The 27,770-nt window shown below is 40.1% G+C and overlaps 2 protein-coding genes across 11 annotated transcripts in view; one reads left to right on the top strand and one right to left on the bottom strand.

Moving 5' to 3' along the window:
• LRTM1 (leucine rich repeats and transmembrane domains 1) overlaps nt 1–12,977 on the bottom strand; it is a 36,083-nt gene extending 23,106 nt beyond the window's left edge. Inside the window, exons 1-2 of the mRNA XM_045025512.1 lie at nt 12,797–12,977; nt 820–1,416 (exon numbers count right to left, since the gene is read on the bottom strand). Of these exons, the coding sequence (XP_044881447.1) occupies nt 820–1,416; nt 12,797–12,977 (778 nt within the window). The remainder of the gene's footprint in view (nt 1–819; nt 1,417–12,796) is intronic.
• CACNA2D3 (calcium voltage-gated channel auxiliary subunit alpha2delta 3) overlaps nt 1–27,770 on the top strand; it is a 752,236-nt gene that overhangs the window by 641,749 nt on the left and 82,717 nt on the right. The gene's annotated exons all lie outside the window — the stretch shown is intronic.

The raw sequence follows: 27,770 nt of genomic DNA, 5'->3' as shown, positions 1-27,770 counted from the left end.
TTGCAATGCCATTCAAAAGCAGAGTGAGACAACTTCTGACTTACAAAAACAGAGTTAAGTCTTATTCTCTTTTTATGTAGAATAACTAATGGATTTATAAATGGAAGAGATTAAATGCAGGTGGAGATATGGCCAAACAACTTTGTGCTGCTTTTAAACTACATAGAAAGTTCACTTTTTTCTTTACCATGGCATTGTGTATTTCTGGCATTATAAGTTTTAGCCCAGTGGTCAGGGCACTCAGCTGAAATGGGGCAGACCCAAGCTCAAGTCCCTACTAGAATGAATAATAATTTATACGAAAGGAAGCAACTTCACCAGGAGACACTGAGAGAGACCTCTCCAGACTAGCCAATAGCCTGGTAGGCACTAACCTCAGGGGGTTCAAATCCCTGCTCCAAAGTGGAGATTCAAACCTGGTCTCCCACACCCCAGGCGAGTGCCCTAAGTACTGGGCAAAAAGTTATAAGGTGGGCACTGGAACCACAACCATTACCTCTACTTCCTCTTTCTTTTTTTTTTAATTGAGCCTGATTAAAAAGTCTGGAAACAAAATGCTTTGGGTCAAATTATGTTTCCTTTGATTCGTCAATATTTATTTAAAAATTTGGATTCAGTTTAATCCAAATGGAGTTTATGTTCTTGAACTTCCGGCAGTCTGAAAAATCAGTTATTTGCTAAACTCTAGTCCAGAGCAGAGAAAGAGAGTTAAGTATGTGCTTACGTGCTTTCTGGTATCAAAGCCATGGTAGCTCAGACAGGTCAAGTATATGGTAAGCCATTTTCTTTACATTTTATCTAATAGAGAAAATTACTTACCTCTGTATAAAAAGCTCTCTAGCCACAGTTTAAGGCCAATGACATGACAAGTGCATTCCCATGGATTATTCTTGAAAAGAACAACTTTCAGATTTGGGAGGGATTCCAGCAGAATTCTGTCCAGTCTTTGAAGCTTGTTATACTTAACAGACAATAAAGTTATATTCCCTGTATTATTTCCTAGAGTTTCAGGCAAATTTAATATACTGTTGGAGGACAAATCCAGTTCTTTTAATTGAGGGAGGGAACTGAAAGTCTTGTTTTCTAGGTAATAAATCAAGTTCTTGGTTAGGTTTAGAACCTGTAGGTATCGTAGTCCTTGGAAAACACCCGATGACAAATTTGAAACAGAATTATTAGATAAGTCTAAAATTTTGAGCAAAGGGGTTTCACTGAATGCATTTTGATTGATTCTCCAAATATGGTTATTCTGCAACTGTAATATTAGAGTTTCAGGAGGTATGTGGGAGGGAATTTCAACAAGTCCTTGATTCCTGCAGTCCACTGTCTTTGAAGTTTGATGACATAGGCACTTTTCGGGGCATCCAAATACCATATGCATTAGTACAATGATACTTGAAACCAAAAGCAAGTCACCTGTACAAGAAGTAAAAGAAGTGATAATGTGGTGAAACTAATTTATAATCAGTGTGTTTTGGTAATACAAACATTGGTAGCATAGAGAAAAGATGTACATTTTGGTAATGGACAATAATGTACATTTGTTTCACAGTTCGGTACATCAGAATAGTATGAATCAGCCCTAGATAAAATTTTGGAAACCTCATATAATGTAGACTAAAGACAATTTTTCTCTAGTTTCAAACTGAGCTACTTTCCATGGCTTTATCTGAAATGCAAATAACTTTTAGCAAGCTTAGCCATCAGCCCCTTGTCATAAAAATATGATGAATTTCTAGCTGCTGCATAACCATAGGAATGAAACACTCCCATATAGTTCCCAAGGATATTAAATTGTAATGTTTATCTTTCTATGGTGATAGTGATTCTGAGCCACTGTATGTTAAAGTTGCAAGCACAGTCCCTGTTTACTTACTGTTTTGATTGTATGTTGCACCTTAAAGAATTAAGCTTGTGTTCTTTTAGAGAAAACAATAATCTTCAAAGGCTTCACTACAGAGAATTCAACAACAGTTTCCAGTGAGCCAGATTTTTTTAAGGTCTGTTCTTTAAAATATCCACCCATATTTATGCTTATTAATTGAAATTCCCTTATCTGAATGCCAGCTGTACTTTCCAAAGATTTGAACATCTAGCCACTAAGCAAACATTTGTCAAGTACAGTTGTTAAAATGATAAATGAGGTCACAGGAGTACTCAATGATATTTAGTATTTAAAATTATTATCTACTCCCATGGCTCCTGACAGTGATCCAGTTGGCTTTGACTGAAATAATAATACCTTGTACCTGTCATATGTGGTTAACGCTATTCTTTTAAAAACATCATGCTGCCTAAAGTTATGTTAATATGCATACAGTGGAATAATAAAGATATATTGGGGAGTCTTGGCTGCTGATCCCATATAAATTATTTTGGCTCCAGAGAATCAGAGCAATAGGTGGATAAATCCCTTTTAACATTGTCTTTGTGATGCATCGAATCATTAATATTATCTATTATTTCAAAGTAGAAAAGCTTCTAGTCAATTACTATTTAAAAGCCTTAGAAAATAAAGGGTACAGTGCATTAATGAGTAACAGGGAACACTATCTTAAAAGAACAACAGAATGAGATTTCAGTATTGAACATATTAAATCTGTAAATGAAAGGTTTGGATTTTTGTGACTACAATTTACCTTGCAAACACTTATTAATTAACACTCTAAATGAAATTGTATTTGTAAATGTTGCTACAATGCCTGAATTCTGTGTTCAAGAAACATATTCTGTAGCATTATGCCGTTCTGCAACTGTTAGCTTCAGAAACAAGAAAAACAACTTAAACAATAACTTCCACTGTAAAATTAAAAATAGACACTGGTTGGCAAAGACAATATTTCTTTACAAAGCACTTCACTATAGGTCTAAAAAGTAAATTATAGCTCACCTTTCATGGTGGTTCTCTTGTTGTCCTGCTTGCAGAAGGTTTAGTCCAAGTTTAGTTAGAACAGTTATTTACACTATATTACAACTTGAAGTGTGTGTCAGGACTATGAACTAATCCAGTTTCCTTTATACCTTCATTTTAGGAAACTGTAGTTTACAAAGGAGCTTTAACTATTTGTTCTAGTGAGTAACTCCATCAGCTTTGGTTGTTATTGCATTCATTTTTTCCCCTCAATAACACTTTTTTTTTTTTTACAGTCCACCTATTACTCTCAGAGTTTTTCTCTGCCTTTCTTATTCAGTCAACTGGCCCTGCAAAGAATGTCTGTCAACTCAAACTGGACAGCTGTAGTATACAAATCATGACCTAATAGCCTACCCTTTTCTATTATTTAATCTGCTTCAAATCCAAGGCACGAAAATAAGGTTGCCTTTTTAAAATCCAATGTAGTTTCTGAATTCTGTGGGGTTATTAGCGATGCTGTGTCAATTCCTCCAGATCCAATGTCTCTGAACATGGATTCTAGTTTTCCTGGGTTGTGATTGGAGGCAATGGAGTGTGTAATAATACTAGGAATAGGCCTGCATGTTGATGACATGGTTTTGACAGTGCAGTTGTTTGCTCTTCTGGGGCTTATTCTTCTGACATCCATAGGGATTAGCTGTGCTGACAGGATTTTGTTGCATGGGAACACAGTGCTGGTGCCTTCCTCGGTGAGAATGGCAAACATATTTGTATGGATACTAAAAATATTGGACTGCTTTTTTCGCAAATGCGTTGACACTTTAAGTGACATTTGATTGAAAACTCATATTTCACATGGTAATATATTGACTTATCTCATTGTTAACTTCTTGAGAAATAAAATAACACTTCGCATTGTAGCATTTACCATAGTAAAAGGGCTAATGGCATATGACTGCCATAGAATTAAAGCTGCGATAAGGTGTTCAAAGGAATGTGAAATCTGGTATAATGAGCTCCTTTAAGGTCACATGCTCACTTTAATACATCTGTTAGCTTTGTAGTGAAGAGGGGCCTTGAAACTGCACCATCAGAAAATGTCAAATCTCTCCAAATGCTGACCATACAATGTAACATTGTTAGGACCAAATTCTGCCTTTGGATGCTCATGAACAGCTTGCAGTGAACTCAGCTACTAGTTTTATTTGTAATACTATGGGATGATGCAGAAAGTGCTTCAGCTTAATTTTTGGTATGTAAATTAATTAGCTTGAGCTTTCAGGAGATCGAGAGCCAAATTCTGCCTCTCCATTATTTATACAATAATTTGTAAACTAATTTCTAAAGTTCTGTCTTCTCTAGGAAGGAAGCACAGCAATCCACTCCCTACTTCTCCTACACAGCCTTTAATACTAAGGTTGTGCTCCAGTTGGAGTTAGGGTACTCCACTCTCCCAGTAGGAAAACACTTGATCAAAGGGGTGGGTCTTGCAATATGCTGTGAACGTGGCAAAGGTTGGACTCAGTCTTGACTGTTTCAGAGGCTGGATCTGCAACCCAGACTCTTCACCAGGAAAGCTTTGGCCAAGGCCCCTTATAGGTGCATATGGGGCTCTTTCACTTGAAATGCCCCAATGAATGCTGCCCTGAGACAGAGAGAGAGAGAGAATGAGAGCACACAATGGTCACAGATATGGACAGGGTTCAGCTCAATTTAGCACTTTATGGCAGAGGAGCGTGATGTTGAATTGGATAGGATCCTGTAATAGACTGCAAAGCACTTGTGTAGTATATTCTCATCAGTCGTTCTTCTTTAGAAGGTGGACCACTATAGGCTATATTAGCTGTAATTTCTAGGTAGCCTTCATGGGTATTACACTGGTCTTACCTGGAGTTGACAAAAGCAGGAATTCATATGACCGACTCTTCTTACAGCAGTAAATGAAAACATTTCCTGGTCACGTGTATGCTGAAAAGGCTGGTTTGGCCTCTACTGCTATTGGACAAGTCTCTGCTCCTGGATGTCCTAACAGTTCATACATACACGGACCTGCCAATGATTCCAGTGGGCATTACCTAGGCATATGCAAGGGTAGAATTTGGCCCTGAGTTTGGAGAGGAGAGTTGGTATTGAAGATTCATTTCCAAATTGAATGCTTTCCCCCACCCCACCCCAAATTATGGCACCTTAGAAATGTGGTAACTAAATAGAAATTGTTCAAGAAAGGTGAGGAAAAAATTGGAAAAATGAGAACTGTATAATACTTTGTTACTATCTGGATGTACTTTGTTGAACTGTATCTGACATCAGTCAAAAGAATCAAAGGAAAGCTGAACAGTGACTGACAATGTAGAGCAACTGACACTGTAAAGTAATCATAACTTTTTGTCCAGAGAATGGTACAGTTACTGCTATAGAGGACAGACTATAGTTTCTTACACCCTTGATGAATGACACACGTTGGTTCGAGATGAAAGACTAACAACACAGTGAAAAAGAATCCTATGAACGTGAGTCACATAGCACCACAGTAGCACTTAAATGCTCTGACTTTCCAAACGTGTTGAATTTAAAGGCCAGCAGTAGCGGCCTTTATATTAATACCAAACTATATAAAAGGTTAAAACAAAGGCTTCCAAACCTTAGTGCTCTAAGGTATTGATATCTATCCCTCCCCCTGCAAATGCATGCACAAATGGAAGTAAATATTGGTTTAATAGTGACTAATTTTAATTAGGATTGACCTAGATGTAAATGGGGCTCCTACAAGCCACTGAAACACTCAGAGATGACGCTTTCAGCAGCCCTGCAAGCGACAAGTGTTCCACATCTCTGAGAATTATGTTTTGCTGTTTGAAGCTACAGCCCTTGCCTTAAGTGTTGCCTCACTGCATTTCCTGCAACAGAGGCCATTCCTCCATCCTTGACATATCCCATCCCTTGCATCAATGTTGACTGACATTAGGGCCCCCTCTAGGAACTCCTGACCTTGTTACAGGATACAGTCATTCTTCATGTTATTGTTTCCTGCTATGGCTCTGTTTTTTCTCAGTTTAAAAATTCTCCATGGATTTTAATAAAGTTTTCCCTAGGCTGATGAATTCTGTGTGTGTGTGTGTGTGTGTGTGTGTGTGTGTGTGTGTGTGTGTTTGTGTGTGTGTGTGTGTGTGTGTGTGTGTGTGTGTGTAAGAGGGCTTGCTATCCAGGTGTATTTCCTGTGCTCTTGTGTGAACTAACTTTGTGTGAAGTAACAGAAGCTGTAAAGAATGCCTTTCAACTGCCTATCTTTGTCTGGGTAATCCTTTGCAGCTACAATTGTGTTATTTTTAGCACTCAACAAATTGAAAAGATGTTCACAGGACAAGGTCATTGAAAGTTAAGCACTGTGAGGTTCATTTCCAACAATAACACAGGACTTGTTTTATGTTCTCTGCATTGTGATATAAGAAGTTATTGCTTTTTTTAGTTGAATCTTCATGCCCCGTTCAACTTTGGAAACCTATGATTAAATGTTAATTTACCTTTCATGTGTGTGTATGTGTTTTCTTCCGTATATAGAAATCAGTGAAGATATGTATTTGTAAACAGAGTTTTTCCCACCCTATAATACATGTCTTACTCCTGTTTGTTAGTAGTAACTAACTCCTTTTGTTATGAGAGAAAAGTCTGATGTGGTGAAAATGGTAATACTGACACAAGTAGAAATTTGCCAGAAACAGAGTAACCATGAAATCTGCTCTACTTCTCGGCACTTGAACATTAAGATTTCTTTCTCTTTTTTGATGTGGTGCAGCAACTGTTGTTGTAACCACTAAAGCTAACTTATGTCTTGCTGTACCAGGATATAACATGATGTTTCCCATCACGAATGTAAGGACAACCCAATAAACTAACACCCTCTATCCCTGCTCCCCCTTAGTGGGGGCACCTCACTGACCAATGATTAGAAGATAGTTTGTCACAGTTTTAGCCAAAAGCAGTTGATTTCTTCATATTCAGAAGGAGGAGTGTGCATGAGAATGGTTCTATTTACAGAGAAACACCCTGTATTTAAAGAGAATCTAGCGGTAGGGAAATAATGTGAAGATAAACAAACACATGTTTCAAATATTTAAAAGCAGTGGTTCTTAACCTGGGGTGCACCCACCCCCTGAGGGTGCGAGATGCCCTTTCTGGGGGTGCAAGACATGCCAGATTTTTTTAGAAGGTAAATCATCGAAAACACAAATTAAGCACAGGCACGTAAGTACAACTACTTTGTTTCATCAAACCTATGTATTTATTAACATTATACATTTTTAACGATTACTGTAATATACAAACAAAAATATATCTTGGTTTAAGGGGTGCGAGAACATATTCTGATAAGGGATGCAAGAACATATTTTGAGAACCAAAGGGGTGCAGGCTGCAGTAAAGATTAAGAACCACTGCTTTAAAGCTACAGCATTCTGTTTCTAATACATTTTATATCAAGTACAGAAAGGCATTATTACATATGAAATTTGCTCATAAACTGAATTACACAGTACTTTCTGGTGATTTCATTCTTGTACTTTCCTTCTGTTTTTGACATGGAATTGGCTAAAATAACAACAGTTGCTTAACCTAGAAATTGTGTGAACATTAGATTTCCATTTTGCTAATGGATGATTTTAAACTAGTTAAATAATGTTTGAGGGAACTGGGATTGTTTAGTCTGCAGAAGAGAAGAATGAGGGGGGATTTGATAGCTGCTTTCAACTACCTGAAAGGGGGTTCCAAAGAGGATGGATCTAGACTGTTCTCAGTGGTACCTGATGACAGAACAAGGAGTAATGGTCTCAAGTTGCAGTAGGGGAGGTTTAGGTTGGATATTAGGAAAAACTTTTTCACTCAGAGAGTGGTGAAGCACTGGAATGGGTTACCAAGGGAGGTGGTGGAATCTCCTTCCTTAGAGGTTTTTAAGGTCAGGCTTGACAAAGCCCTGGCTGGGATGATTTAATTGGGAATTGGTCCTGCTTTGAGCAGGGGGTTGGACTAGATGACCTCCTGAGGTCCCTTCAACCCTGATATTCTATGATTCTATGATAATCTTGTCTTGGAAATCTCTGGTGCAATTCAAAGCAATACAGTCTCTTCATATTGGACTGGTGGACAAAATGCATGAATAATATCGAAACAGCCCACCCATCACCTCTTGCAAAATAAGCATGATATTGCTTCAGAAAACATAGTATTGTATCATGGGAGACTATCCCAGTCTTTCCTGGCTATGGGCCACATTCTGATACAAAAGGGTGAGCGAGTACAAGAAGCTCTTAGTTTCTGGGTCTGATCACAGTCCTGGTGCTCAGGGAGTGCGCGGACTACACAAAACTTGTTCCCCGAGTGGAGCTAGGTTCCACAAAGAGGGCAAGAAGTAGGGGAAGGACCTACCATTTGCACATACTGCTTTCCCACCTACCCACCAGAAGAGATGACCAAGCATCTGTGAGACACTCTTTTGACCCAGGAACCTCTTGATACCAACATAAAGAAGGCACAGGGGGTGGATAGAGTTTTTCAGGGAATCCCTGGGTCAGTTATATGAATAATAATTCACTTAAAAATGCCATGTAAGGTTTCTGCTGAAAGCTAGTAACACACTAGTTCTCATAACCATTACAAAATGTATGTACAAATATATAAGGAATTGTTTACCTACACTGGACATTATGTTCTTAAGGTCTGTGAGTTAAAGCAGCTCACCAGGAGGTGACAAATATGTTCCTTTTGGACAGGCAAGAGATGCTTATCTATCTGCCTATTTATATGCAAATTGAGCATTGCATACTTAACAATGTATACTGTTCTGCATAGTAAGCCCCCAACTCATCAAGATAAAGTAATTAAGAAGAGGTCGCAAAATCTCCAGAAAGGAATACAAAGTAGGAGGGTGTCCTGTTTATGAATAAAGGTCAAAGGACTGTTTTGATATATCTAGGGTTGCAAAGGAATACCTGTGAAATAAGCTGGTAGTGGATTTGCTTCATAATGGGAAGATGACAGCCAAGCCTGGCTGTAAGACGCTGGAAGGATTTTGGATTAGCTTTTGCTCTCGTGACATAATAGTGTGCTGTTAGTTAAGTTTAGGCTCTAGAATGCATGTTAGGATTTTATTTTATATGTAACCCTTTGTTTCCAGTATTTCTGATTGCTATCATTTGAATCTCTGTTCTTAAATAAACCTATACTTGCTTTCTCTGTGAACTAATCTAAGTGCTGTGTGTTAAGCGGAAGTGCAACTGGTAAGTTGTGGGGCACTGTTCATTTGGGAACAGAAAATCTGGAATTCTGTGAGTGTCCAGTGGATCAGGGGCTGGGCATTCCAGGAAAATGCTTGGCGGACTTGAGGGTTGGAGTGTGCCTATAGCTAACCTGCAGAGGACAGCAGAGTGCAGTGGGCTGACAGGGAAGCGCTTGTTCTGCCTGTGGCTGGTGGTGTCAGGGAGCTGACCCAGGGTGGGCACAGACAAGGCTTCCTCATGCTAAGATCAGCTGGTAATGAGATGCCCCACAACCATGGGTTCCCTTGAGAACCATCACAACTCTGCCTGAAGCATAGTTTACTCATAAACTGCTAACCAGGTGTATTTCCCAAGGTCCTTTATGTGTGTCTGCCCAGGCTGGCTAGAGAGGTGGAAGCTCCTGATTGACTGGGCTGGGGGATGAGGAGAGTGGTACCAGCGAGGGATTGAAAATGTCAAACCTTGCCAGTGCCCCTGCTTGGTTACTGCATAGCTTAAGGGAGACGATGTAAGATGCTGTTTAAGAGGCGACTCTTAGCTCCTTCTGATGGCAGTTACAATTTGTTCAGCTTTAACCCTTCAAGGGAGTGAAACAAAAGCTTTTTAATCAGATGCTGGAGAGCAAATCCGGGGATGGAAGTTATGGTCTTTCCACTTGGAAAACTGATTTTGGGGGCTGGATCAGCATTTTGGTCTTGCTTTTTGCCTTATTTTGCCTTCCTTTGGTTCTTGTTCATACAACCCGTAATTAACCCGTGTAACTCATTGCTAAAAAGATATCATTGAGGCCAGGAGCTTAGTAGGATTCAAATAAGATTTGGAAATGTATATGGCTAATGAGAGCATCTATTGGATAGGATAAAAAAATGTTTTAAAGGGATATAAATCTTCCCACTTCAGGCCATTAACTAACCACTAATGACATGAATTATGGAGAAACTTCCCCTATGAGCAATTTTATTCCATAATTACCGTTTTTGCAGATTTTTTTTTCACCTTCCACGGATGCATCTGTGAGTAGCCAGTGTCTGAGACAGAAGCAGCCATTTGCCTATTGGGTCACTTATTTGCCCTGGAAGTTTTCAGTTTTCTTTTTCAGCTAGATGAGGTGAAGATATGAATCCAGTAGGAGACTCGGTTTGTATTTTGTTTGTATGTAACAACTTTGGCTGAGAGCCTTTTGTGAGGTTGGTTTGTGATAGCCCCTTTCCCCAAAACTCCAGCAGAAGTTTGGAATAAGCACGGTCTGAGACATGTAGGTGAGGAGTGGGCTTGCAGAACAGGCTTTTATGGACTGGCTCAGATGCAAGCACACCCCCCCTACAGTGAACTTAGTCTTTTTGATAGAAGGTTTGGTTTAGGGGATGCAAGGCCTTTGGAGTCAAGAATGACCACAGGGAATAGCGATGCTGGGTTACCTTACACTTAATTACAAGTTAGATAAAGTTGCAGCCAGAGGCCTTTAAATCAAATTTCATGTGTCTGCATACTTATTGGTGCCGTTACAAGTAGCAGCGGTAAAATAGGCTTCAATTTTCAATCAATTCCCAACTTATAATAATAAGCTGTTGTGTGTGCTGTACATCTTTGCAGATATAGATAAAATGTATGTCAGATAAGTATGATTAAAGTTAATTAGTGAGTTCATGTTGCTGCTACAGTAAATAGAAACAGATGTTGCTTGACATAAAAGTAATAGAAACAAAAGGATAAAGAAAATGGGAATTGGAAAAGCATGTCTGAGATAAAGTATAGGATTTACATGTTGTTTTATTCAAATATTTTAGACCATTTTTGTCCCAGCTTGAAAAGTATAAATTGGGATCAATTTTATTATCATGCTTGATTATTGACTCCTGTTACACCAAAGAACAAGTTCTTTTGTCAGTTTTTCTTGGTGTATTTTGTTTGTTTTTTGTAGCAGCATTTAATTAGAAATTTCATTTTTCAGTCACACGTGACTATGAAGGTACTTCTAAGACAAATTTAGGGACAGAGTATTTTCTAATACCATAGCAATTTAATTTTCTGTGAGTTTTATATGTTTGTTTATTTTAATACATAATCTGTTATCAAAATTGGAAGAGGTTTTGCTAAAGATGGTTTCTTTAGTGGTATTTAAAACACACTCAGTGTATAATGAGATAGTAAAATAAAATACACGATACTTGTCTCTTTAGCTGCAGATCTCTAATTCTACTACAAAATAGCATTTGTCACTTCATTAGTTCCTCTACCATTTTTGTGGCAAAGTGTTTGCATGAACAATTTAGTTAAATTGATAGATGAATGTTTGAAACTACAGGTTCTATGGATTCATAATAGGGATTTCTCTCATTAACTTAATACCTGTGTAAATAAAACAGTTGCATGAACAACAGTGTGTGTGGATTTCAATGGGATTGCATGGGGCATAATGCTAGAATTAATCTCAGTTTAATTCAGATATAAAATTGTTAGCTTTTTAACTACTATATTTTCGGTTTTAGGAAATTTCCATTAAAATCAATGGGAGTCTTCCCACTGACTTAGGCAAGGTTCTAAGCATTCTGGCCCTGATCCAGCAGAGCACTTGAGCATTTGTTTGATCATATGCTTAAATACTCAGTTGGATCAGGGACAGATTGCTCAGTAGTAGAGATGTTCAAAAGTCAGAATTCCCGTTCTACAGGAAATTCTGAAATACAACCCACTGTATTTCATATAAAAAAGTAGAACTTTTGATATTGCCTGCAGAAGAGAAAATCCTTCCCAAATTCCTTTTGAAATAATCAAAACATTTTATTTAAAAAAATTTGAAACAAAATTGAGCATGGGAGCTCCATCTCCATGGCTATGAGGGCTTCTAGGCTCCTGGCTCCTTGTCAGCGCTAGTGGACTGACAAGGAGAAAGCAGCCGTGGATCTTGGGAACCTGTGTTCCCAGCTCTGCTGCAGGGAGTTCAAAAGCCCTGACATGAGCCACGGTTATCAGGGCTTCCAGGATCCCTGTTATGGGGCCAGGAACTGAGGCTTCCAGGCTCCAAGAAGTCCTGGGGTCTCCAGCCCTGGGCAGACTGCCTGGTGAGACTGTTCCAGAGCTGAAGACACTGGAAGTCCTAGAGTCCCTAGCACCTCACCAGGCAAGCTGGCAGGAAACCATTGGAAATCTGCCTGTGATTCATCAAAAGTCCATCATAACTGAAACGTTTCTGCAAAATTATTTGGTTTTGACAAAACACCATATTCAAGGGGGGAAATGCTGTTTAGTCATAAAATTCCAAACAGCTCTACTCAGTAGCTTGCAGGATCAGACCCCAGTATGGTCTTTAGATCAGGCTTTCTATCTGTTTTTCTGTAAGGAATTATATTTTGAATCAGTAATTCTAAAAGTGATTAAAGGTGTACAACAGCACAATAGACTACATTGTAGCATATATTAGATAATGCGAGACAGTAATCCTCTTCATGTTGTTTTATATGCATTATGCTGCAGTCATCACCAGCAAGCATATGTCAGTATGAGAGCTGGATAGAAACTGGAACATCACTGTTGATAAGTGAGTGTACCATTTCACAAATGGAGTAGGGATATTGCAAATACTTTCTTTCCATATGATTCCAGTGAACAAGAATGAGATTGATACCTGTGCTTGTTGCTGCTGTTCTCTATTTCAATAGCAGATTTGTTTTACAAAGAGGTTCATGGCATGTTTCTGTCCCCGTGTCTCTGTTCTTCTCTCTTTGAAATTCTTTGTGCTCTACCTTAGAATCATGAAAACTCATTTCAGGGTCATTTTCATCCAAACTGCCTTTCACCTTCGGATTCACTACCAAGTGCTCCCTGTTGGTCAGAATCAAGTCTAAAATATCCATCCCCCTGGTTACTTACACTATTTTTTTAAACAAAAAGTTGTTCCCAATAAGTTCCAAGAATTTACTTGAAATGTTGTGTTTTGCCATATTATTTTCCCAACAGATGTCTGGGTAGTTAAATTCCCCCATTACCATCAGGTCTTGGGTTTGTGATATTTCTGTTATTTGTTCTAGAAAGGCCTCATCTACCTCCTCTTCCTGATTTGGTGATCTATAGTAGTCTACCCTGCAGTGACATCACCTCTGTTTCTTACCCCTTTATCTTTACTCAGAGACTTTCAACCGGTCGGCCCCCTCACCTCCTTCTGGACCTCAAAATAAGTGTATATCTTCCTGACATGTAATGCAACCCCGCCTTCCTTTTTTATGCTGCCTGTCCTTCCTGAAAAAGCTGTACCCTTCCATCTCAATAATCCAGTCATGAGACTTATCCCACCAAGTCTCTGTGGTGCCGATTAAGTCATAGTTTAACTTATGTATTAATACTTCCAGCGTTCTGTTTATTCCCCATACCCTTTGCCTTTGTGTCAAGACCTCTAAGTTGTTGAGCACTTTCCTCCACTTATTTCCTTATTGTTGCTCCTGTGACCCTATTGTAATTGTTCATGTCCTCCCCAACATCTAGCCCTCTGTTTAAAGTCACTTTGTTTATGCTTACCTATCGGCTTTTCTCACCTGCTCCCTTTGAATATTGCTAGCCCTTTGAACCATACTTGTACTAGCTCCGAACAAGCTAGCGTGCTGAAAATAGGATAGCTGCAGTGGTATTTTAAAAATGAGGTAGCAGCAGGCACTGAGAGCATTATATTACTACAGCATTTTAGGAATCTCTTAATGGCAAGCAGATTTTCGAACACTCGCCATGTCTTTAAAATTCTTTTTCTCCCACAGAAAGATTTTATATGAAGCTGGAGAGTAAAGCAAAGGTATATGGGTGATGTCCTGCCCCTTTTACCACATGTGCCGCAGTTGTTGTGTTGTCAGAAATGATAAATGTTTGGAAAACACAGTTGATGTTGCTGCTAAGTATCTCCAAAATAGGCCACTAAGAGGTCTTACAAATAATAATGTGGATAGTTATAATAATAATAGACAGTTACAGTCCTTTAACAGGTATAGCAATTTAATTTAACCAGACTGTAGAAGGAGTAGAGGTGGAGGAACTAAGTGTTGAGTCAGAATTGCAGTGACCCTGGGAGGAAAATTAATGCAAAAGGTAGATAACACTGTGTTTCTGTGGGGTGGGCCGATTGGGACAGCAATGGAGGAACGAACACATTGGCTGAGGTGCTGGGTCAGAGAGATGGGAAGGGGAGGAAATCAATTTTTAAAAAAATGTATTTTGTATATGTATTCTATGTTATCTATCTGTTACTCTTTGGCTTGTGTAATTAGACTGTGAGATTGTCAGAGTAAGGAACCATCTCTTTCTATGTATTTGTACAATGTCCAGAATCACAATTTACATACCATGTCACCGGCTAGCTGTATCTTACATCTAAGTCACATCAAGTGATGGGTGAAATGTTTTCTGTGACTGCAAAAAGAAAAGAGAAATAAGAGCATAATAACTTCTGGGAATACATTGCAGTGTTCAATTTAAATGAGGATAATGTTTTCTAACTGTCATGATACTGAGATGCCCTTAGTAGTTTGTTCTGTCAGAAGTTGTCCGCAAGCTTTTACTGTAGGTTCTATTATACTGTCCCCGCATATGCTGTTAGTGTGTTTGAAGGATGAACTTTCTGGTTCAGGCAGATGCATTAGTTGAGAGGATAGCAAACTTATGACAGCACATTGAGTGCCTGTAGGCAAGCATAAAGAAAAAATTTACATAAACTAGGTTATTTTCCTCTTGCTTTTCCCCTGAAATTGAAGAGACACATCCATATTGATCACATCTTCTTTCTTCAGTGTTTATACCTGACTTCTGCTTCATTAGCAGTGACATAGGGTACGTCCATACTACACGCCGGGTCGGCGAGTAGCAATCGACTTCTCGGAGTTCGATATATCGCGTCTCATCTAGACGTGATATATCGAACTTCGAACGCGCTCCTGTCGACTCCGGAACTCCACCACCGCGAACGGCAGTGGCGGAGTCGACGGGGGAGCCGCGGACTTTGATCCCGTGCCGTGAGGACGGGTAAGTAGTTCGAACTAAGGTAGTTCGACTTCAGCTACGCTATTTGCGTAGCTGAAGTTGCGTACCTTAGTTCGACCCCCCCCCCAGTGTAGACCAGGCCTGATAGTAACACATAGAATAAACTGACATATTTTACCTGTATCAGGTAGCAGTTGAGTGCCCACTTTGTATTTTATCACTTCAGTTGTAATGCTAGTTAATATTGGGCATGACCTCAAAGACTCCTGACATTGTAGGGCCTCTTCTAGTCACATATCTATAGCACTCTTGGCCAACATTTTGTCTGCTTGATTTGCTTTTACTCCCCCCTAAAAAAAAACCAACCATGGAGATATACCTATCTCATAGGGCTGGAAGGGACCCTGAAAGGTCATCAAGTCCAGCCCCCTGCCTTCACTAGGCAGGACCAAGTACTGATTTTTGCCCCAGATCCCTAAGTGGCCCCCTCAAGGATTGAACTCATAATCCTGGGTTTAGCAGGCCAATGCTCAAACCACTGAGCTATCCCTCCTGTAGTATGTAATTTTCAAATGTAATGAAAGGGCTGATCTGTGTGACTCATATTCTCTCCAAGACCTTTCCATCCCATTCAGTTTCCAAAATGACAGTCCATAGCTCAGTGTTCATCTTTTCCCATCTTATAGTTTCATCAGAATTAGAAAAAGTATTTTCTAAGGACCATATTACAGGCTTCCATGATGCTGAAAGTACGGGATGAAAGGAAGCTACTGCTTTTAGAGTTGGAGAAGTTATGCAATATGTGCAAATTATTTAGGCTTGGATGGATTTATTGGTAAATGTTGGCAAGTTGATTTCACCATATACACACAAACCAGCTATATTTCCATTGATAATAAATGAAGTTTACATCTAGGCAAAGTAAGAAAGCTGCTGCTTGAGAACTTAGCAGAGTTTGATTTCAGGCTATTGACTGCACCGCAACTAAGTGGGGCAGCTTTTGTCTGGGGCTTACCCAAAGAAGGGCACCTCTGCTTTGTAGGGGTGTGGGGGGCGGGGAGGAAGGAGGTCAGAAACTGCTGTAAAAAGGGTGCTCGGTGGTCAGCTTTGCAGCAGTGACTCCCCCACCCCCTAGGAATGTGCATAAAGGTACCAAACCTGGGTGGGGCAAGTCTCTTTGCTCCACGCAACGAGGAAGCCAGCACCCACCCTCCCTCCCCTAGTGGATGCAAATGGCAGGCTGGGTTGGACCTGCCGTGGGCTTTACGCTAGTCACCTCTTTTAAAGGGGGGATGGGAAGGAATTTTTCCCACACCACCACAATTGACTTCGGTGGAGTGTGGGTTTTTTGCCTTCCCCACAGCGGGTGTGCGGATGGCCCTTTTCTGGTGAGAAGAAAAGGTGGTAGGCCATATGTCGCAACTTATTTTGTTCGGTAGGGCGGATGTTCAGTGCAGGTACTCCACAGGGATGGCAGCCAGTGACCAGATAAATGGCCTGGTAAAGGATTTAAAAGGAGGTACTGGATAATGGAACAGAATGGGCGAGGGGGTTGGGGACTCCTATGATTGGTACGGCTGGGAGCCAACCCTCGCTGCCCTCCTCTTCCCCCGCCCCCTCCCCCCCTTCTCATAGCCCTCCTTAACCCACATATGAGGGTGGTGGATGGTAAGGTCCAAGCCATGGGTCGGCTGAGGGACCTGGATGGAAAAAAAGGGGGGCTGGTGAAAGCCCCAGAGAATTGATTTAAATAAGCATGGATTTGCCTGCACTATACACCTTATCTGCCGGGTAGTCCCAGACATCTAGACAATAAAGTTGCAGCCTGATTAAAACCCATAACAAGTCTCCTGTCCTTCTTGCGGTATACCCAGACAGTAACATTGTTTGTTTTGACGTGATGTTGACAATTTGTGTTTAACGGCTATAAAGCTTCAACTTTCTGAATCAGAACAACTGCTGTCATTAAATAATGTCATTATTGCCCTCCATAATTTCCTGCAACTGTGAAAATTTAAATGGATGAAACTAGAAAAAAAATTCTTAAAAACAAACATCAATATTATTCATCAGAATGTTTTTTAAATTGAATTCCGCCAAGCCTAAGCTTATTGCCCTAATGAGTTCCATGCCTCTATTTGTAGCATCAATAAGAACTTAAATAGGTTTTCATTAGTTACTAATTGAGTTCAGAAGTTTCCTTTCTTTAAACCCCTGAGTAAGAAGGAAAAGCAGGGAGCTGCTTCTCTTTCATTGGTATCCTAGTAGCTGATGATACTGTGATAGACTGTAGGCAGTTTAATTTATATTAATATTTGGTTCAACTTAAAAGAGCATTAGTGTGCAGCACAGGCAGGAAAGGAAATGGAAAAGAAACAGCTGCCCTAAGATGTGCCTTAAAACATTCAGACTTTCACGTAGCACTGCTCTCTCAACCTAGGAACTAAGAGATAACCACTTTGGGAGAGCAGTCCTACAGTCTTTCTTTACTTGAGCCCTCATTAACTCTTCTCCAAGGCAGTTATTGCTGCTAGATAGACTCCGAAGTGTTTCAGGTAAACAGAGTTAATTTCTATAGTGTAATGTTACATTATGTCATTTAGCTGAAAACAGTTGTTCTGCACAACTTTTCAGGCACATGACTGCAGTACAGGTTTAGAAACTAAAAACAAAATCTGTGTATTTACAGTATATGGGCCTAATCACTGTAGTGCCTGAGCGTCGTTACTTAGAAGTGCTTTGCAACCTTACCTTAAATACACTCAGTGAAGATATTGGGCCTGATTCTGCTCCCACTGAAATAATTAGGCAAGCTCCCATTGAATTCAGCAGAAGCAGGATAAAGTGTACAGTTTGCACTCCTTAACTACATTTGTATAATTTCTCATTGCAAATGTGTGGCCCCTCTGATTTGCTGAAAACGATATTAAGAAATTCTGAGCAAAACAGAGCAGGCAAAGATTTCAAACACTGGGCCTTGAGTAAGATTTGTGACTCTTAGTGAGAATGCCTCTGCCCAGGGGCGGCTCTAGACATTTTGCCGCCCCAAGCACGGAGGGTCCGCTGGTCCTGCGGCTTCTTCCGCCGAAGCCACAGGACCAGCGGACCCTCCGCAGGCAAGCCGCTGAAGGCACCCTGCCCGCCGCCCTAGTGGCGACCGGCAGAGCGCCCCGCCCCATGGCTTGCCGCCCCAAGCATGCGCTTGGAGCGCTGGTGCCTGGAACCGCCCCTGCCTCTGCCCATCTTAGAGGTGCTGGATTGGTAGAGTTGCCAACTTCCTGCTTGCACAAAACTGAACACCCCTGCCCTGACCCTTCTCCAAAGCCCCACTGCCCACTCACTCCATCCCCGCTCCTTCCGTCGCTCATTTTCACCGTGATGGGATACGGGGTTGGAGGGCTCCAGCTGGGGGTGTGGGCTCTGGTGTGTGGCCATGGATGAGGGATTTGGGGTGCAGGAGGGGCGCCAGGCTGGGACTGAGGGGTTTGGAGGGAGGAAGGGGATCAGGGCCGGGGCAGGGAGTTGGGATCCAGGCAGGGGGCATAAGGGTTCCAGCTGGGCGTGCGGGCTCTGGGGTGGGGCTATGGAATGATGGGTTTGGGGAGCAGGAGGGGCTCCAGGCTGGGCCTGAGGGGTTTGGAGAGTGGGAGAGGGCTCTGGGTTGGGGTACAGGAGTGTGTGAGAGCTCAAGCTGGGAGTGCAGACTCTGGGGTGGGGCAGGGAATGAGGGGTTTGGGATGCAGGAAGGTGCTCTGGACTGGGACCAATGGGTTCAGAGGAAGGGAGGGGGATCAGGGCCTAGACAGGAGGTTAGGATGCAAAAGGGATTCTGGGGTGCAGGCTTCAGGTGGTACTTACCTCAAGCAGCTCCCAGAATCAGTGGTATGTATCCTCTCCGGCTCCTATGCAGAGGTGCAGCCAGGTGGCTCTGCGCGCTGCTCCGTCCGCAGGTGCCATCCCGCAGCTCCCATTGGCCATGGTATCCCGACAATGGGAGCTTCAAGCCGGAACTAGGTGTAGGGGCAGCATACAGAGCCGGAGGGGATACATGCCACTGCTTCTGAGAGCCGTTGGGAGGCCAGGCAGGGAGCCTGCCTTATCCCTGCTGCTCTGCCAACTGGACTTCTAACAGCCCGGTGACCGGAGCTGCCAGGGTCCCTTTCGACCAGGCAGACCCCTGGCTACCCTGTGGATTGGGCCAGCAGGGGGATGACTACCCCTGAGGTCCTGGTTGGAGGGAAGATCTGCCTTCTGACACCAGGGCCTCCTTTTTCACCTACTGCAAACACCTGTATTAATCATGTGTAAGCAGGGGCAGGGTATAGCAATGTCCCAGCCTCCCCAGGGCACCCACTGTCCAGCTGAAGAGTAGAGGAGATTGATTGGCTCCTTCCCCCTCCCCCAAAAATCCTCTGTGTTTAAGCATTCCTAGGCATGCAGCAATCGTTCTTGCTTCTGAAAGCTACCATGAACTACAGATGACGCAACTGTCAGACCTCAGTGTCTGGGCTTGTTGCAGGAGTCCAGTTCACCTTTTGGGGTCAGGAAGGAATTTTGCCCTCAGGGTTAACATTGGCAAGGTATCCAGTGGGTTTTTTCTCTTTCATCGGGGGGTGGGGGGGCAGGTGGATATTTTTAGCTTGTTCAGTAAGGAAAATCTTCTCAGAGTGAACTACATTGAGTACTGCCAAGCCCAAGCATTAAAAATCATGAATCAGACCCCAGAAATCATGATTGCCTTAAAAATTGTGATTTTATAAAATGGTGATTATATATATATATATCTGCTTCTGTGTTTTGAGCCTTTAGGGTTCACATTTTCAAGCTTTTCCCTGCAGTCATGAGAGCTGGGAACTTACCTCACCCCCCCCCCACCCCATTTAAATGAAAGCTGAGAGTCTCATGAAATAACATGATTCCAGGAAATGAGGCTTTAAAAAACCCACCAATTATCACAGTGCTCATGATAAAATCTCAGAAGGGAGAGTGGGGAAACTGGTGGGATTCAGCAGTGGTTTGAATCATGAATTCAGTACTGGGGTTTGGCTAACAGACCTAACTCTCATTCCTTAGTTGTATAGCTTGAGGCCATTGAACACCAGGCTAGACCTAGTTAATGCCTTGGGGTTTGTGGGGGGAGTGATCGACCTCATAGCCCTTTAATATTAAAGTTAATAAAAATTGCAGCATGCTGCAACATTCACTTATCTTTCTCCATTCTCCAGTGTGTCCTGATCAATCAGACCATGCAGCTGACCCTAGATATAAGTTCTTTGGTGGGGCAGTAGTTTCTGGAATGTTTGGGGTTTTTTTGCTGTATTTCTGTTGTTTGACTCTGTTCTGTAATTTGATTATCACACTCGGTTTTCTTTATTTTGAATATTGACTGAAAGCCATTTTCCCTGCTAATTTAAATGTAAAAATATTTTCTTTCCAAAGAGGATCAATGAGAAAATACTGTTTTGTGAAATATTAGATTACATGAAACATACTGAGCACATCAAAATGACAACTATCTTTAAGGCATCCTGATGGGGTCATCTAAACATATCCTATGTTTTATCACTATTCTCAGTAGAGGACTTCTGAAAAATAAGAAGTGTGGATAGAGACTGTGTCTTTAAACAAATGCAGCCTGCTTCTCTGAAGTACAGTATGCTTTAGTGAATTAAAACACAGCTCACTCCACTCAAATTACTGCCATAGTACTAATGTTGTTAAACTATTCCTTGCTGATTTTTTTTTATTAAGCTTCCACGTTCTTTGGTGCATTTTTTTTTTATGCTGATGGGGAACATCTACTAGAGTCAGTAAAATCCTCATTCTGTGATTTTATAAAGTTCAGTATTTTTAAAAATTCTTGATATATAGATTACTTCTCTTAGTTGTAGACTAAGTTAAAAGTTGATGGGTGTGTGCTTTGTTGAAATTCTTATTTTATAAACAGTATTTATGTATTTTAAAAGAAAATTATCTCAGTATTTTCTGAAGACTTGCTTCTGTTGAAGTCTGCGGGGACAGTCCAGGCTATGTCTTGCATTTTAAAGGCTCGCTCCTGCCGTATTTTTCTCAGATGGGTAGTGCTTGCTTATGCAAGTTATCCGATTGACTGGAGGTTGAATAAATGTTCCAAGATTGGGTCCTAATGTACTTTGTAACAACATATTGTTCATAATGCTTGCCTTTTTTGCATTCATAGACCTCAGAGCCCTTTGCAAAGCAAGTGAAATAGTTTCCCCATTTGTGAAATGGGGATAATGATGAAGCAAAGAGACTTGCTCAAAGTGACATAGATAAGGGGAAGAGCCAGGAATGAAAACCATGTCTCCTGATGCCCAGTCCACTGTTTTAGCCTCAGACCACCCTAGCTTCATAAGCATGTGTTCTCTGGTAGGAATTTCTCAGAAATCCAGATGCTGTGGGATACTTTTCTTACATCTGAAGACTAGAAAACAGGACTAATTTTGTCATTTAATAAAGGATTAAATTTTATGGATTTAAGAACAGTTAACACATTTTCAGTTTGATAAGAAATGGCAGTGCTGATGTTTCCTGTTCTTCAGTGATTAAAATGACTCAAACTCTGGACTACGGAAGGTTTTCCACAAAGAAGAACTTCTGTAAATGTTTCTCCTGGTAATGCAATTAGGAAATATTGGCCTCAGTTAATGTAACTTAAACAAAACATGTTGTCCTCATCAAACTAGTTCAACTTGTTAAACAGGCATAGCCTTGTCTACAAAGTTAAAAAACAGGGACATATAGTGTTCCCATGGAAACTCTGTTAAAATACTGATTTGTGGATATGATCATAATCAGTACCATAATCTAATATAAGTGAATTAAGTGAAAAAGAATCTCAGCTATGAAGTCAGCACCCTATAAGCATATCCTTACATATGCAGAAATTGTGTGTCTTCAAAGCAGAACTCCTTATAGACACCATTTTCTAATTCCTTTGTTGGCTCAAGCAAAGAGTTTTGTATGTAATCCTCCTATTTTTCCATCTACTCTCATTTTACCATTTTTATTATAAAAATGATTTAAAACCAGAATAAAATTAAATCCCTAAAAATGTTTTACCCAAGTTAATATTTTATTTTATTTCCTTTGTTTTTAGTGAAACAGAAGAAAACTAGTGTTCAGTGATTTAGAGCTTAGTTTCTATTCATTTTTTCTGGCGCTAAGAAGTTCCAGTTAATAGGGAGGAAAAAAAACCATACTTACCTCATAGATGTGATGTGAGGTTTAGTTAATATTGGTAAAGCACTCTGACATCTACGTTTGAAAGGTAACGAGAAATGCAAAGTGTTCTCCTTATTCGTTATTATGATTAATTAAAGATACAGAATGGAAATGTTAATAAACTGAACATTTTAGAAAATAATGGAAAAGTGTGGGGAAAATGGGGACAATTTTCAAAAGCACCTAAGTAATTGAAGTGCCTAAATCCCATTTTCCAAGTATTTAGGCACTTAGGGCCAATTTTTTCAAAATATTTAGGGTGCCTAAAAAACAGATAAGCACCTAGTGGAAAAGCACTTGGGCCAAGATTTTCAAAGGGAATTAGGTGCATAAGTGCCTGAATCCCTTTGAAAATGAGATTTAGGATCCTAACTCAGTTAAGCATTGAACCACTAAGTGCAGCAATGCCTAAATACCTTTAAAAATCTGGGTCTTAATCACCTAAATCCCATCAGTTTCAGGATAGGTTAGGCACCTACGTGCTTTTGAAAATCTCACTAAGAATCTATCATCTTTAGGGACCTAACTACCTTTTTAAAAATCTGGCCCTTAGAAACCTAAACCTCATTGAAAGTCAATAGCATTTAGGTCTCTTAGTGCCTACCTAATTATTTTAATGGGAATTAAGCTCCTAAATCACGTACACATTTTTTAAAATGTTACTGTAATGGGACACTCACCTCTTTAGCACCTTCAAGCAGCGGGTTGTGCCCTTTCTTGCCCCCTTTGTCCCTATAGGCTGCCAATTGATCTTGTTGGGTCTTCAGTGGTTTGGCCTTCAGCCATGTCACAAAGCCCAAATAAACTTCTTCTGGGGTATTAAAGAGTCCAATAAATCAACAATCTATCTTCCCTCACTTGCCCCAGCTGCCACATGCTTCTCAATTCAATTAGTTGCTGCTTCTTTCCTTGGCCTCTCCCTATCTGACCCCTTTAGGTTCACCCTTATCTCAGGGGTAAGGTTTGTTCTTTATATTCTAGGAGAGAGAATTTAGACACCAATCTAGCAAAGCACTTAAGCACATGCCTGTCTTGAAGCATGTGAATAGTTCCATTGACTTTTCTGGAATGACTAATATGCTTAAAATTAGGAATATGCTTAAGTGAATAGTGCTTACCTACCTCACAAGGGGTAGTGAGAATTAATTAGTTAATGTTTATACAGCACTCTGAACAGGTTAAACCATTATATATGTTAAATATCAGTACTATTATTTTTACTGTTTTTATTCTGTAGTCTATTTTTTAAAAAGTTGTAATTTTTTTTTATTATTTAGATAAAGTAATATACAAGTCCTAAAACAAAATTATGCCTTAGTGCATAAGGACCTAAAAGGCTACCAAAAGACAGACAGACAACAACATTTGAGTAAAACTGGTTGAAATTTTTAGATGCAGTTTTTTTGTTGACAAATGTAGATGGGGTTGACTGAAACATTTTGCAAATTCAAGTCATAAACTCCTGCAAAATTCAGGAAAAAAAATCAAAATGTTTCATTCTGACATTTTCAAAATGAATTTTTTTGTTCAAATCAGCTTTTCAAGTCAAAATTTACTTCAGTTTCATTTAAAAAAATTAAAAAGGGTTAAAAGTGAAATTAAATGAAAAATTTGTTTTGGTTCAAACTGAAGGCTTTGTTTGACCCCAAACAGTTTTTACTTTTTTGGCTTGGTGAAAAATTAGTTGCCCCAAAACAAAATCCTTTTTTCCGGTTCAGCCAATGAACTAAAAAAATCAGTTGTTTCTGCTCAGCTCTACATTTGAATAGCATTCCGACTGGAAGATGAAATAATGCAAGATAGCAAAATCAAAATGAAGGCTGTCACTCCATCCCAAGCACCCTATCTGCAAGGTGCTCAGTACCTGTCCAAGTTGGTTCCCTAATTCACACATTTGGCTTTTTTGATGTAAGAGAGGGGAATCAAGGGTTAAATTCTTTTGGCAAATATATATGTAAGTCCCAGTGAAATCAATAAGGATTGCATGAGCATCCAGATACAGCATTTGGCCCCAAGTTTAATTTTGCCTTTCCTGATTAGATTTCAAAATGCTAATGGAAGAGTGTTCTCATGGAATGAGACTAAACAACTTAAAATATGGAAATGGATGTATAATTAATATTAATCAATCTTCTGAAATACATTTTGATAAGTTCTCACCAGGCATGCCTGTAATTGCTATATTGAGAAACAATAAACACACAAACTACTGATCTTTTTTGAAAGAATCCCCGTTTTTTTCTTTTAAGTAGATAAAATGAGAGGGAGGACAATGAAAAGGAGAAAGTCCTGCATTTCAGTACAGGAGAATCCAGTATTTGTTTAATGACTTCTTGTTTCAACATGGCTTAAACCTACAGTTCAGGGTACTTCAGGATAGTTGGCTCTTAGCCAAGGTAGTAAGTACCTTATGCTTACATTGAACAAACATGTTACTCTGTTCTCTTCCATGTACAGACTAAAGAAAACTGCATTTTTTGTGCAAACAGGAAACAAAGGAGTGGCTAACAGGCAGGTAAAGTTGCTTTTAGAGCAAATGCCATTTATGGAGACTACTGATTACTGTCCGTGTTTTTTTAATTTTTTCTCTCCTACTAAAAATAGTTGAGGTACAAAAATTAAGGTACAGATTTTTTTTAAAGAAGTGCATGCACACTTTTGCTTGCTCCAGAATTGCATACACAGAATGCCCTCAAGTGACCATGCACATCAGAGTTGCATGCACAGAAAGGTACGAGTACCCACAAAATCCCCAGGGGATGCACCAGCTCTTTTGTGCATACACACTTCTAAAAAGAGCTCCTAAATCTGTAGATTACCACAATGTGCTTGAACTAATTCATGTTGTCCAAAAAAAACCCCCAAAAAAACAAAAAAAACCCCACCAAAACCAGAAAAGACCAAGCTATTTTCGGCCGTTAGAGCAAATAGTTATTTTATTTAAAAATATTTAGCAGAGAGATACGTACTACTGAAAAGTTATGCTCATGTAATCAGATACTTTTCATGTAGAAAATACAATAGAATAGAACTTGACTTTATATAATATCATTTATAGTCATGGTAACCTGAAGCAATTTATAGTGTAGTGGGATAGCACAGGGAATGTGTAGAGGAACATGGCAACTATTATCTGTTCAGTAATAGATCAGACACATACTTTTGAATGTTGGTTTTCAAGTGATGATGAATAAAGGAATTTTGACTTGAACACAGAGATTTTCTCTAGTGTTCGTCTTAGCACCAATAGGGTCTCATGCTTCCAAGGACCTGGCACTAGATGCATACACCCATCATGCTAGATGGAGTATTGTTACCAGTCTGTGGTACAGTATAACTGAAACCATCAGGGTGCAGCAGAAATTGAATTCCCCATGTGTTCTCACTCTTTCCCTGCTTAGAATCCTGCTTTTCTGCCCCATCTCCTTGCTTCTCAATCTATGGATATACAAACAAACAGATGAGAGGGATGAGGTAATTGAACCACAGGGAAGTTGAAGGTAGGAATGAAGGAGGCAGCCAGGTTGTGTTCCATGGGTAAGGAGAGGTGGGGGAGAGGGGACACACATGGGAGAATCTGGATGTAAACCCAAAAGTTATTTCCTGTAGGGCTCCACAAAACCTAGCACAGATCTATAAGGAATCTATAACTGTTAGTCACCAGGAAGAGAAAGATCTTTTCTTCAGTAGCATCTAAAGAATGCCATCCCTAACAGTGCAGGACCTGCCCAGCATGAGCCACAGTTCTAGCATTAAAACTTGAACTAGGGAATGGATCAACTTATTTGGAAATAGGAACCAGAGAAGCTGCACTCATTTCTGTAATCAGTCTTTATTGAGATTATGGAATGTGTAGATCAGTGATTTTGAACCCAGTTGGTGACCAGGACTGGAACTAGAGGATGGGAACTGTTGCATGAAGGATTGTTCTTGCTGCATTTCCATTGAGACTAACTGTGGAAGAGTCTCATGGGAGAGTGGAGTCACAGACTCAAAGGGTTCAGATAAGGATCACAACTTGTGGCTGTTTATTGGAACTCTGAGCCTCTTGAGGTTCACTAATTAGAAACTTGAAACCACGACCCTTTGGCCCAGAGGTGAAAGGAATACCAACTAAGCCACACTAACAACTAGTAAGATTAAAACCTTAATTGTAACAAGTAGAGTAAGTGGAATTTTTTTTAAGTACATGACATTTCATGACGCCTCCCTTAAGATTTATAAATGTATTATTCTTTTGTTCCAGTCATGCGATGCGGTTGAATATTGCCAAAAAGTGAATGAGCAAACGCTATAAAACTATAAAATGGTTTGAGAGTTATTAAAATAAAATTTTCTTTATTTTAGTCATAGTACAGTCAAGTTTCCATCTTTACATATTTCCTCTATCATCAGGGTTAAGAAATATCCTTCAGAATAGGTACCTTCTAGGGAGGTGTGCTGGAGGGAGTGCTCCTAAAAGCTCATAGGAATTCCTTATAAAAATTCTGCCACCAGAACAGTTTTCCTGCCTCAGATGGAGTTTGCCCTCTCTCTGGATTCCTGTATATCATTCCTGAGACTCATAAAAATACTACCAAAGGACACCTTTTTGGAAATGAAATGAACGAGATTGCATTAGGTGTCAGATGTTTTCTAAAAATCTACAGGAGTATTCTACAGACACCAGACACATTTTCATCCCATCCTGTGTCCCACCTTCAAATTACACAGGAAAAAATGCTGCATTGCACTATCGATGCACTCATTATATTTTTCAGGAACAAGCTGTGTATCTTTCCAGTGAAGTAAGTTTGCCAAGCAGTTACCTCCCTCCTTGGTTATGAGAGAGCTTTTTTATGTTGAAATGGGAAAACAACAAATGGATTTTCGAGTGCCTCCCCTGAATTTCACCCCTTATACACAAGGCTTATCACAGGGTAAAGGAGAACATTTTTTTGTGGGAGCCTTTTGTTAAAATATTGGAAGCATATCAACTGCTACCTTGTAAAGTTTGAAATATAGTCTAACTGTCAAAATGGTAATTTACAGATACCTGTTTTCTTCCAAACATCTCACTAAAGCCTGCTTGAAATACCATGTATTTTCAGTCAGCAGCATCTATGTATTTTTCATGTATTCACTCAGTTTATTTCCTTTTCATGTTTCCGCCTGCGGCTGCTTCATTAGTCCTCCAGAAGGAAGATGTGTGTCAAGGAGTCAAAGAGGGTCTGGTTAGTGGTGGTGTTCACAGACTGAGCTCCACAATTCAGCTTGTCAAGGCTTGGCTGCAAACCAAGGCCTTTCAGCTTTCCCTGATGGTTTGAGTTTCAATGAACTTAGGCCTCCAAGGATCATCATTCTGTTCCCCTTTCTGTGCTGCCTCCCATCAAGCGCCCATGCTCGCCTTTCTTTCTGCTTTCCTTTGGCCTCCAGGAGATGCCAGTTGGCACAGCCTTTCTTCT

The sequence above is a fragment of the Mauremys mutica genome, chromosome 7, assembly GCF_020497125.1.
Source record: "Mauremys mutica isolate MM-2020 ecotype Southern chromosome 7, ASM2049712v1, whole genome shotgun sequence".
Classification (NCBI taxonomy): Eukaryota; Metazoa; Chordata; order Testudines; family Geoemydidae; genus Mauremys; species Mauremys mutica.
The sequence above is the reverse complement of the archived record's forward strand: the minus strand, read 5'-3'. Positions and strand labels throughout refer to the sequence as shown.